The 12,579-nt window shown below is 34.7% G+C and overlaps 1 protein-coding gene across 1 annotated transcript; it reads right to left on the reverse strand.

Annotated features, from left to right (window-relative positions):
- Positions 1-6,476: 6,476 nt before the first annotated feature.
- Positions 6,477-11,392, reverse strand: LOC104249713 (UDP-xylose transporter 1-like). The gene is made up of 8 exons (XM_009806189.2): positions 11,236-11,392; positions 10,390-10,510; positions 9,501-9,685; positions 8,434-8,501; positions 8,206-8,338; positions 7,704-7,865; positions 6,948-7,220; positions 6,477-6,699 (listed from the first exon to the last, which is right to left on the reverse strand). Exons 2-8 carry the CDS (start codon positions 10,508-10,510, stop codon positions 6,595-6,597), a joined length of 1,047 nt encoding a protein of 348 aa, XP_009804491.1. The 5' UTR covers positions 11,236-11,392; the 3' UTR covers positions 6,477-6,594.
- Positions 11,393-12,579: the final 1,187 nt, after the last annotated feature.

The raw sequence follows: 12,579 nt of genomic DNA on the forward strand, positions 1-12,579 counted from the left end.
AAATACAAGTGAAATAATACTAAAGAGAGAAGATACAAATGCCTTAAACAGATGAGAAGACAAATGAGAGGTGTTTTTAAATCCTAAACATTAGGCCTTCTTTTATAGGGGGAAAATTTCCCCAAAACTTAAGAGCCCACCGATGTGGGACAAAAATTTGCCAAATTCAACAAATCTCCACCTTGGCAAAATTCCACATCTTCAATTTTCTCTCAATAACAAATTTTGATTGTGTCTTCATCTTCAATCTTCAGTTTTCAACAATGTTGATCAAATTCAAACAATGTTGAAACTTGACCGCAGTCACCACCTTTGTCAGCATATCAGCAGGATTCTCCGTAGTATGAATTTTCTTCACTGTGACTCCTCCTTCTTCTATGATTTCTCGTACGAAATGATACCGAACATCAATATGCTTCGTCCTTGCATGATAAACTTGGTTCTTCGCTAATTGAATAGCACTTTGACTATCACAAAAATTGTGATACCTTTTTGTTCAACACCAAGCTCCTTTAGCAATCCTTGAAGCCAAATTGCCTCTTTCACAACCTCTGTAATAGCCATGTACTCTGCCTCTGTTGTAGACAAAGCAACTGTTGACTGCAAAGTAGACTTCCAACTAACTGGTGCCTTTGCAAAAGTAAACACATAACCAGTAGTTGATCTTCGTTTGTCCAGATCACCCGCAAAATCTGAGTCACAATATCCAACTACAGACTGATTGTCTTCCTGCTCAAAAACTAACCCGACATCTACAGTATTATGAATATACCGTAGAATCCACTTCACAGCTTGCCAATGCTCCTTCCCTGGATTGTGCATATATCTGCTAATAACTCCAACAGCTTGTGAAATGTCAGGCCTTGTGCAAACCATTGCATACATCAAGCTACCAACAGCATTTGCGTATGGTACCTTTGACATATACTTTCGTTCAGCTTCATCCATTGGCGACATAGTAGTACTTAGCTTAAAATGGGAAGCAAGTGGAGTACTAACTGGCTTAGTCTTGTCATCTATGCCAAAACGTTGAAGTACTCTCTTCAAATATTCCTTTTGAGATAAACAGAGTTTCTTTGAACGTCTATCTCTAATTATCTCCATGCCAAGAATTTTCTTTGCCTCACCCAAATCCTTCATCTCGAACTCCTTCTTCAGTTGAATCTTCAACTTATCAATTTCTTCCGAATTCTTGGAAGCTATCAACATATCATCAACATATAGGAGAAGATATACAAAGGAACCATCTTTAAGCTTGTGCAAATACACACAATGATCGTATTTGCTTCTCTTGTACCCTTGCCGCAACATAAACTCGTCAAATCGCTTGTACCATTGTCTAGAAGATTGTTTCAATCCGTACAACGATTTTTCAAGTTTGCACACCATATTTTCTTTTCCAGCAACTTTGAATCCTTCTGGCTGAGTCATGTAGATTTCCTCCTCCAAGTTTCCATGTAAAAACGCAGTTTTTACATCCATCTGAACTAGTTCCAAATCCAATTGTGCTACCAAAGCCAACATAATTCTAATGGAGGAATGTTTTACAACTGGAGAAAACACTTCATTGTAATCAATTCCCTCCTTTTGAGCATATCCTTTGGCCACCAATCTTGCTTTGTAGCGAACATTTACTTGGTTAGGAAATCCTTCTTTCTTTGCAAATACCCATTTGCACCCAATTGCTTTCTTTCCCTTCGGGAGATTGGCCAATCTCCATGTATGATTCTGATGAAGGGACTGTATTTCATCATTCATGGCAATCCTCCACTTATCTTCTTCTGAACTTTGGACAGCATCTTTATAAGTGGTAGGAACATCATCAGCTACAATTGAGGTTGCACAAGCAACTGTCTTCTATGAGACGAACAGGTTTCGTTATTGTTCTTTTTGGCCTGCTGGTTGCTATTGATTCAAGTTGTTGTTGAGGTTCCTGAGTTGGAATCTCCTCTACTGGCTCTCCTTCCAGAGGGTAATCTTCATTTGTTTCCTCCTCTGCTTCTTGTGTAGGAAAAATAAATTTTCCCTCAAACTCCACCTGCTTAGAAGCACCTTTATTTTGTTTGGTGTCTTCTGTTACCTTATTTACCATAGCAGATTCATCAAAGGTAACATCCCTGCTGAATATTACTTTCTTTGTCATAGGACACCATAAGCGATATCCTTTGACTCCAGAAGTAATTCCCATAAAAATAGCCTTCTTTGCCCTTGGATCTAATTTTGACTCCGTCACATGATAATATGCAGTTGAGCCAAACACGTGCAAAGAGTCATAATCTAAAGCAGGCTTTCCATACCATTTTTCAAATGGTGTCTTGCCATCAATAGCAGCAGATGGTAAGCGATTAATGAGGTGGCATGCATATGTAACTGCCTCAGCCCAAAATTCTTTGCCCAAGCCAGCATTGGACAACATACACCGTACCTTCTCCAGCAAGGTCCGGTTCATACGTTCAGCCACTCCATTCTGTTGTGGTGTATGTCTGACAGTGAAGTGTCGGACGATGCCATCATTTTGACAGACCTTATTGAAATGATCATTTTTGTATTCACCTCCATTGTCTGTGCGAATACACTTGATCCTCTTGCCTGTTTGATTCTCCACCATCGTCTTCCATTTGAGAAAAATTCCCAGCACTTCATCTTTGTTTTTCATTGTATACACCCACACTCTTCGAGAAAAATCATCAACAAAGGTTACAAAATAGTGCTTCCCACCCAATGAAGGTGTTTTGGAAGGACCCCAAACATCAGAGTGTACATAATCCAAAATGCCTTTAGTATTATGGATCGCTGTACCAAATTTAACCCTTGTCTGTTTCCCTTTAACACAATGCTCACAAAACTCCAAGTTGCAAGCCTTTACTCCTTTTAACAATCCTTGATCTGATAGAGTTTTCAAGGATTTTCCTCCAGCATGTCCCAAGCGCATGTGCCATAGCTTGGTTGCTTCTGCTTCTTTGTCATCACTGGATGTCACTGTCGCTGTCCCAATAACTGTACTGCCACGATAGCGGTACATATTATTATTCTTCCGATTAGCCTTCATTACCACTAGTGCACCAGAGCATACTCTCATCACTCCATTTTCTGCAATGATTTTGAACCCTTTTGATTCTAGGGCTCCCACAGAGATGAGATTCTTCTTCAAATCCGGTACATATCGAACATCTATCAATGTTCTGATCATTCCATCATGGTTCCTTAATCGTATTGAACCAATGCCATATGAGGTAAGAGGGCTGTTATCCGCTGTGTGGACGACTCCATATTCTCCTTCTTGAAATTCCACGAACCAGTCCCTGTTGGGACACATATGATAGCTACAAGCCGAGTCCATCAACCATATGTCTGATGATGTTGATGACTCTGTTGTAACTAATGAGAAGTCTGAATCATCACAATCAGCTACATTTGAATCCATAATAGCCTTTCCATTGTTATGTTTGGCCTTATTCTTCAACTTCGGACAGTCTTTCTTCCAGTGCCCTTTTTCTCGACAAAAGGCACATTCATCTTTGCTGGGTCTGGATCTTGACTTGGATCTTCCCTTCTTTGTCCTCGTTTGATTTTGAGGACGACCCCTCACAAACAGTGCTTCTCCTTCTCCGCCCTTCTGTTTTTCTCGCTTTCTTTGTTCATAGCTGTACAAAGCCGAACAAACTTCTCTGAGAGAAATTTCGTCATTTCCATGGAGTAGAGTAGTTTCAAGGTGCTCGTACTCATCAGGAAGTGACGCCAACAACATTAAGGCCAAGTCACCATCATCATAAGTTGTATCCATATTTTGCAAATCTGTGACCAACTTATTGAAACTGGTGATATGTTCATTCATCGTGGTACCAGGAACATAGGTGAAGTGAAACAGTCTCTTCTTCATGTACAATTTATTTTGACTGTTTTTCTTCAAAAATTTATCCTCCAGTGCTTTCCATAATTTACTTGCAGAAGTTTCCTTTGTGTATGGATATTTCTGCTCTCTAGCAAGGTAGGATCGAATGGTACCGCAAGCAACACGGTTGATAATTCTCCAATCTTCTTCTCCAATAACATCTGGTTTCTTTTCTTCAATGGCCAGATCTAGCCCTTGTTGAAAAAGGACATCTAGAACCTCGCCTTGCCACATCCCAAAATGTCCGGACCCGTCAAATATTTCGACCGCAAATTTCGCATTTGACACAATTCTTGTCATAAGCGAAGATGCCAATGATGACGTATTGTTGACACTTGATGTAGATTCTTCTTGTTTATTGTCTCCCATCTTTGACACAAATATTATTTAATAGCTGACGACACAAATCAAGATTATTTCCTTTCTGGTGTGGAAGATCAGACTAAGCTGCAACCACAGAGCATACTCAGACAGAACCTTGACTCAGTTACCAAGATAAATCTTTTCTGATGTGGAAGATCAGACTATGCTGCAACCACAGAGCATACTTAGACAGTACCTTGGCTCTGATACCAATTGTTGCGGAAGCCAAATGTATATAGTGTGAATAAGTCACAACTACTATACCAAAAATTATGACAGCCACCAAATAATAAATAAGACAATAAAACAACAATAAAGGGAACACCAGAATTTACGAGGTTCGGCTAATTTTGCCTACTCCTCGGACACAACCAATATTTTATTTCACTCCAAAAATACAAGTGAAATAATACTAAAGAGAGAAGATACAAATGCCTTAAACAGATGAGAAGGCAAATGAGAGGTGTGTTTAAATCCTAAACATTAGGCCTTCTTTTATAGGGGGAAAATCCCCCCAAAATTCAAGAGCCCACCGATGTGGGACAAAAATTTGCCAAATTCAACATTAGAGAGGGGGGAAATAGTTATCTGAGCTTGGTAGAATGCCAATAACTTGAGGAATTCCAGATTTCACATTGTATATTGTAACTTTGTGGGTCTAAGTGATAAAAAATATAAACAGGTTATCTCGTTTACTCTTATGGAGGTTAACCGTTCTTTTCTTGGGTTTATCAAGGTGGATGTGCAAATAGAGATTGACCTTCATTTCTTGAGTTCTTCAAAGTGCATTTGCAGATAAAAGGCTCCAATGAAGGAGGTGAAGTAACGACCAAAAAGTAAGGTCCAGACTTTAAAGTGGTTGAATAAGGGTTTAATTTTTTAGGGTGGGTACCGGGCATTGGGTCGGGTCAGGGTAAAAATAAACCCGGATGGAGCAGATACGGTAGGGGTATCTTTGTTTGATTTGAGGATAAATCTAAACAAATTTCTATAGTAAAGGGGTATTTTTGACTCTTTCCCTTTACCCATGTATTATCCAAAATTGAGCAATTTTGATTTTTGTTGAACTTCTTTTAATCTAATATTACCTACGGTGCTAAGAAAAAAGGTCTCATTTTTGCCTTTATCCCTAATGGAATAATAACTTGAAGGTAACTTAAAAATATTGTACAGTAAAAGTTAAGGGGTAAGTTTGGATCTTCTTTTTCGAACAAATTTGGACACATGAAGTCCATTCATTTCACCCTAGAGCTCCGTTAATGACAAATATTAGATAGGCCAAGATTCTTTCTTTTGCGCAATAGTAAGTAGTAACTCAGGTAGCGATAGATACCTTAGTAATCAGAACTTACACTATGTTTGGATCATATTGTTATTCATCGTTTTATAATGTCTTGTATTGTACTGTATTGTATCGTTTTATGGATACAACATTTGAATAGACTGTATCGTTTGTTATTTTTAAATAATATTTTGTTGTTTGGTTTGATTGTATCGTACTGTACTGTAACTGATAAGTTCACTAAAATACTCCCAATTGTTTTAAATAAAATTTATCAAGAATTACACATAAAAATAATTTAAGACAACCTCTTTCTACTAATTTATGATTAATTATGTAGCTTGAAAACAAGAGCAAAAACTTGGAAAAAAAGGTTAACTAATATTAGCAACACAAAAAAATTAAAACGATGGAAAGAGACAAAGAATTGAACGGAGACTTGGATAAAAAGAACGGGACAAACCAACTCTATAAAAGATGGAAGAAGACAAAGTAGGTCAATAGGTTGGAGATTTGGAGTTAAAAAATAATAATAATAATAAAATAGAATTATAGAGTAATAAGTAAGGGCACAATTGAAAAAGAAAATAGGAAACGATCCCACCACACCAAATCAACTGTTTCATAAAATAGGGCTTTTGGTTGTTCCGGAACAATGAATTTAACAATACGATACAACCAATTTTAAATAAACAATCAAAACAAACATTGTTTTGGGATAACAATACAATAAAATACAATGGGTAACAACCATCCAAACAAGCTGTTAAACTATTAGGGACTGTGCTATGAATTTGATGCATATGATTTAACAAATAAAAAAAGCCATTTGGAGGAGACAATACAAATAGTATTGAAGGAGTCCTAGCTTGATGGCCTGAGTGGAGATACGGGCTATATCATATTAGTGAAAAAGAATTTGGAAGACAATATAATAAATTCTTGGAAAATGGTGCATATTATTGAAATGAACCAAAAAGCATCTACATCAAGTGGAATGTATCTAAATTCAAATAATTCTTTTTATTTGAGACAGAGATCATCTCAACTCTAAAACTTAAACAAGAGAATCCTTGGATAACTTCTTCGGTTCATGATTTTCCTTATCTTGATAACCATCCTTCCCTGCTAGAAGTGGTGTAGCAATATCTTTTTCTTTAACCTGAGATGATAACAAAAAATAAATATTACCAGGAATAAATTCCAAACACTAGAAAATGATTAGACTTATATGTACTGATAATGTGAAACACTTTAATATTATTAGTGCTTTTTAACTTACGACCGATAAATTTGTCTTATTTTTAGTACGTTACAAATGTCAGTTTTTATGAACGGTTACATGTAATTATAGTTATTTTGTACTGTGAATGTTTAGAAGTTAAACTCCTAAATAAAGGGAATTCTTACTTGAGGAATGGAAGAATGATCTCCAGGGTGTTTCCTTTTGGTTTCATGTGTGCAAAAATAGGAATACAATCCCATTCCAACAATGGCTACTAGTATACCAAGGATGTTTCTTGATGTGAAGGGATCATGCAGCAGTGTATAACCAAGTCCTAGAACAAGGCATGTTTTTAAGTGGCCTAACACTTGGTATGTAACTGGTGATGTCTTCCCTATCACCAAAAATGTGCTGAAATTCACTGACACAGCAATCAGGCATGACAGCAATATGAACCCCTGCATTTTTTGCAAATTCAATTCATTAAAATATCTCTATAAATCTAGCCAAAGATTTCTATGTTTAAAGATTCCTAAACCTAAAAAAAAAAAAAGGGCAGCCCGGTGCACTAAGCTCCCGCTATGCGCGAGGTTCGGAAAGGGCCGGACCACAAGGGTTTATTATACGCAATCTTACCCTATATTTCTGCAAGAATCTATTTCCACGGCTTGAACCCGTGACCTCCTGGTCACATGACAGTAATTTTACCAATAGATTCCGAAACCTGACTGAAAAATAATCTAACTGATAGTATAATTTTCTGACGAAGAATGGTCAGTTGTATAAAAAGTGTTTGACCTATATATATAATATAATTTTTTGACAAAGAATGTCCAACTGACCATCATTAGCCTGACGTAACTTCGCCCTGATTATAGTAACAAATAATTTGTAGAAACATACATGCACAAGAAACAATGGGGATTAGGATTTTTGCTTACCAACACAACATTAGAGTATTTATAGGCAAAAACATTCTTTTTGGTAAGGAATTGATCAACCAAAGGCCCTGTCACAAATAGAATAGCTGATTGGAAAGGGGCTGACTGGTACAACAGCTGTGTAGATGAGATGTTGAGTCTCTTCTGAATTGTGTTAGTAAGCTGATTTTGAGGGTCAAGTCAAAGCATGAAATAACCATTGATAATTATATAATTACATCATTTATCAAAGAAACTAATTAAATAACTTTCATAATCTTTCTTCTTATGACATAATAATTGGATGATAAGTATTAAGTTATATCACTAACAACGTAGAATTTTTACACCATCAGTGTAGTTTAACTTGCTATATTATACCATTTATTCTACTTTTCAGATTATATGAGATCATATTTGTTATAAACAGTTGTCTGTTATTGCAGATAACTTCATATGCTGATATAAAAATATTATATTGTCAGTGCACATAATATAAATTCTTTACGTAATGAAAGGATACAATTTGTCCAACACAAGTTGTAACAATGGCTAGTAGAGAGAGGACTGTGCCAACAAAATTGAGCTGAAGATCAGTAATGGAGGCAATGCCAACTCCAAGCAGCAAAATTAATAGAGAGAACTTAATATTCCAGCTGCATAAAAAAAAAAATAAAAAAAAATTCTAAGAGATCTTGTGAGACTAGCCTTTTTTTAGTTTTAGGAAAATATGAAACTTGGAATTAATTACCTGAATTGCTTCTTCAAAAAAATGGTTTCTAAAAGTACAGTGAAAGGTATAATTGCTAACTTTGTCATCTGCAAAAACAACACAAAAGACAGTGTTAGCACATTTTTGATGAGTGAACCAGACTTTTTGATCGCCACTGACTTTTAGGGACCAAAATTTGACTTTTAGAAACTAGTTTTTTCTTATGTGTTATCGAGGTAGCAAACAAGGTATATATATATATATAAATCCTAACTATATATGATTACCACTTACATAAAGACCCTAAACTTTATGAAAGAATAAAGTAATTAGATTGATTTGGGTAATCACAGTATTATCACCATTGGTGGATGCAATGCGATTTGAGTTGATCTCTGGAACGTCAAAATGTATAGCAGAGGACATTAAGCACGATGCCATGACTGTTGGCAAATACTCTCTTGTCAATCCTATTAGGGTTGGGACAGATTGATTTATTGCATATTTTAGATAAGAAGCCCAAATCAAGCCTGCCTACTGGTTGTAGTTAATAAAATCTGATTCAGTTCATAAACTGTCCTATGGATTGCCTAAGTGATATACGAAACTTATAGGCATGATATCTACTATATTGTTTTAAATCTAATTACTTTATTCTTTCATAAAGTTTAGGGTCTTTATGTAAGTGGTAATCATATATAGTTAGGATTTATATATATATATATATATATATATATATATATATATATATATATATATATATATATATATATATATATATATATATATACCTTGTTTGCTACCTCGTCCATGGAATTTCCTCTCCGTATTGTATCTAATATTTCCTATCACGCTTAAAAATATGGAAGGAGATCTTTGTGTGTGATTCTAGGAGAGAAAGAATCCTTATTTATTTGGGTTTTCAATTTTTGTATATGCATGATTGGTTTTTGTAAGTCTATTATTAATGACCGAAGGTTGGTAAGTTAGGAGTTATTTGGGATATTTCCGTAAAACTTGTTATGTAAGCACAAAGTTTACTTTATAAGAATGTCTTGAACAACACATTCACTTTTGGTGATTCTTAGGAATATTGATCTAATTACCTGGTAGAAGCCAATAGAATTAAAACCGAGGCTAAGATTGAGAAAGCCAATGGAAACGCCATTTAAGATACCAAAGAGCATCACAGTCTTCATGTCAATAGGTTTGCTCTCAAAGAAATTGAATCTAAGTGCTACATGAAGTGTAACAAATGTCACCATCAGATGCCAACTTGTCAATGTTGTTGCTGCAATAAGAATTTTGTAATACTATCACGTTATCTCAAAAATAATTAATTACAGGTAGTTCGTCCATAAAAAGTGAGATTAATAAATTAAAAATTAAAGAATATTATCTGTTACGACAAATAAAATACCCTAATACTAGAAAAAAGATTTACACTTTCAAATGTTAAAATACAAGTTAATCCCCTCCCCACCAAAATTGTAAGTTAATTTAGCCTAGACAATTTTATGCTTCCGACAATAATTATAATTGATTAGAATATTGATTTTGATTGATAATAAGTAACTAAACTCTAATATAACTAGGAAATCAACTTAATGAAAAGGAATCTATGATATTCATAAATTAATTTTTTATTTTACATATGCCTGCACACCAAACACATGGTTAACTAACATTAGATGTAATGCTATTAAGAGTTGGTGGCAATAAACAAATAATATTATAATGATAATAAGCCGTACGTAACGTATTCTACCAACTGCTGGTGGATTAGGTACCGGTGGAATGAATATGATCCTCAGTTCTTAACTTGCCTATGAGTTTTGAATATGCAAAAAAAATTCTGGTAGGAAACACTTTTCCTTTTTAATGGGCCTTATGCAACGGAGACTCAATTTAATTAAAATATAATGCGAGTACCGGACACTAACGACCAGAAAACACTGCATGCGCTGGTGAAAGAAAAAGGAAGATAGTTGTTACCAAATGGAAAACCAAGATTGCTCATCAAAGCTTTGTTGCAGATAACAATGGAGACTGAGGATGCCACTGACAGAAATAATGCTCCCACCACACCCACCTGCAACTTTGTCTTCTCACCCATCTTTATCAAATCAAAACAAATATAAATCAGCTGCTTCTTCTCTTTAAATTAAATTGTTTCATTAATATTGGCTAAATAAGGATGATCTATAAGCTTAGGCTAAAAATGTCTAAGATAGATATGAGAGATCAAAGTCCAAATTTCAGCAGAAACAAAAATTACTAGGAGACTTTTTTTATCCGTCAAAGTCAATCACAGAACCACATGCATTGAAGGGGATTCAATTGATTCCCTTTCCTTGGAAAGTTATATATACTGCACAAATAGGATACGAATATTTATTTTCATACGTATAATCTTTTTTGAATTCCCTTAACGTAAGAGAAGTAGTGGTGCAAATCTCAAATGTAATATTTTTGTATGTTTAAATTTTTTTATTAGAATTTCTAGCTTCACCACTGACCTAATTCTAGTGGTCAAAATTACCGATATTTATACTGATATTAGGATCTTTTGGAATTGTTGGATGAACCAAACTATCAAATGGAGTCATAGTGACACAAGATAGACGAAACTCCCATATTAATCTTCACGTTTGAAAAGAAGTGCCTGTGTATCAAGACTATAATGTATCTTTGCATGTTGTGATGGATTACCTCAATATCAAATCAAAGGAGATGATTATGATGAGAGTTTACCTTAAATATGATTAGAAAGGACAAAAGAAAAACAAAAAATAAAGAAGAATACATGAAGAAACTTGTAACAAAATGTATGTAATGTACCTCTACAAAATGGAAATAGTCAATGAATTTTAGGCTCCAAGAAGTCAATTTCAAGAAATTAATTTGAAGGGGTTATGGAGCTTGAAGAGATGAACAAGTGTTTTTCTTTTGTTGGTGTAGGATGAAGAGAGGGAAACTCAATGACTTCTTAGAGAATGTAGAACAAAGAATTGAATCTATCTTTTATTTACACTTCTAGGGTGGGTGGTTGGGGGCTAACCATGTTAACAATTAAAGTTCGCACTGAGAGTATATAATTTTTATATATCATTAAATTAGGTTAATCTACAATAACAAGTTGCTTTTTATGCTGAGCCTAATATGGTAACATGAAAAATAGAAAGATTAGCCATAACTGATTAGGTTAATAGTAATGCAGACAATGACGAAGCAAGTATTTTCATTAAGGAGTATCAAAATATAAAACATAGATATATCGAAAAGTCAAGGGAAGTCAACGTACAATAAATATACATACAAACAGTGTGGGATAATATTAATATACATAAAATTAAATAAATTATCTAGCAATATAGTGTAGTCTTCCGGTAAAAGGTATCGATTAACACCCCTTGATTGAATGTGGCTCCACCACTGAATGCAGACCCTGTGCTTATAGTGGCCTAAATAAAAAAGAGATGTCAAAAGAAAGTTTAGCCCTTAAAATACCTTACGATCGAAAATAAAGAACTGAATGAAGAAAGACAGATAAAGGAATAACCAACCAACCAGAAGGGCGTACCTTAAAGGCACTAATAAATTGTATTTGACAGCGTAAAAATTATACGAGTAGTCTATAAAACTTACATCCTAATTATTTTAGCTGTATTTTGGTTTTTAGGCCAAGTAGTTGATGATCATTTTCCACAGAGGAAGCTAACGACAATTGTAAGCAAAACCATTTGACTGACTTTAGGTTGACAAATATTTCCTAATTAGACCTAAAAATTCGAAGCAATCATATTAACAACAAAGCAAGAAACCTTTTTTAATTGAATATCCTCATAATTAATCCCCATGCGTTTGTTTTTCCCAATTTAGTGTTTTAACTAATTCATGTACTTGAGTTTCAAAAGCTTGAAATTAGATATTCTCATAACGACGCATCACGCATGGTTTTATTTACGTTCATTATAAGTTATAGCCTAATGAATTAAATACTGGTTTTAATTGGTTAAAAAATAGACAAAATGATACTAGTGTTTTTCCTTTTTTCTTATGAACACTAAGAAACAAATTAACAAAATATTGCTGGTTCACCTAATGGGGAGATAAAGAAATGTATAGTATTTGTCTTGATAGAGAAGTGAGAAAGGTGAAGTGAACATTTCTTAATGTGACAAT

Source organism: Nicotiana sylvestris, chromosome 2 (genome assembly GCF_000393655.2).
Source record: "Nicotiana sylvestris chromosome 2, ASM39365v2, whole genome shotgun sequence".
Lineage (NCBI taxonomy): Eukaryota > Viridiplantae > Streptophyta > Magnoliopsida > Solanales > Solanaceae > Nicotiana > Nicotiana sylvestris.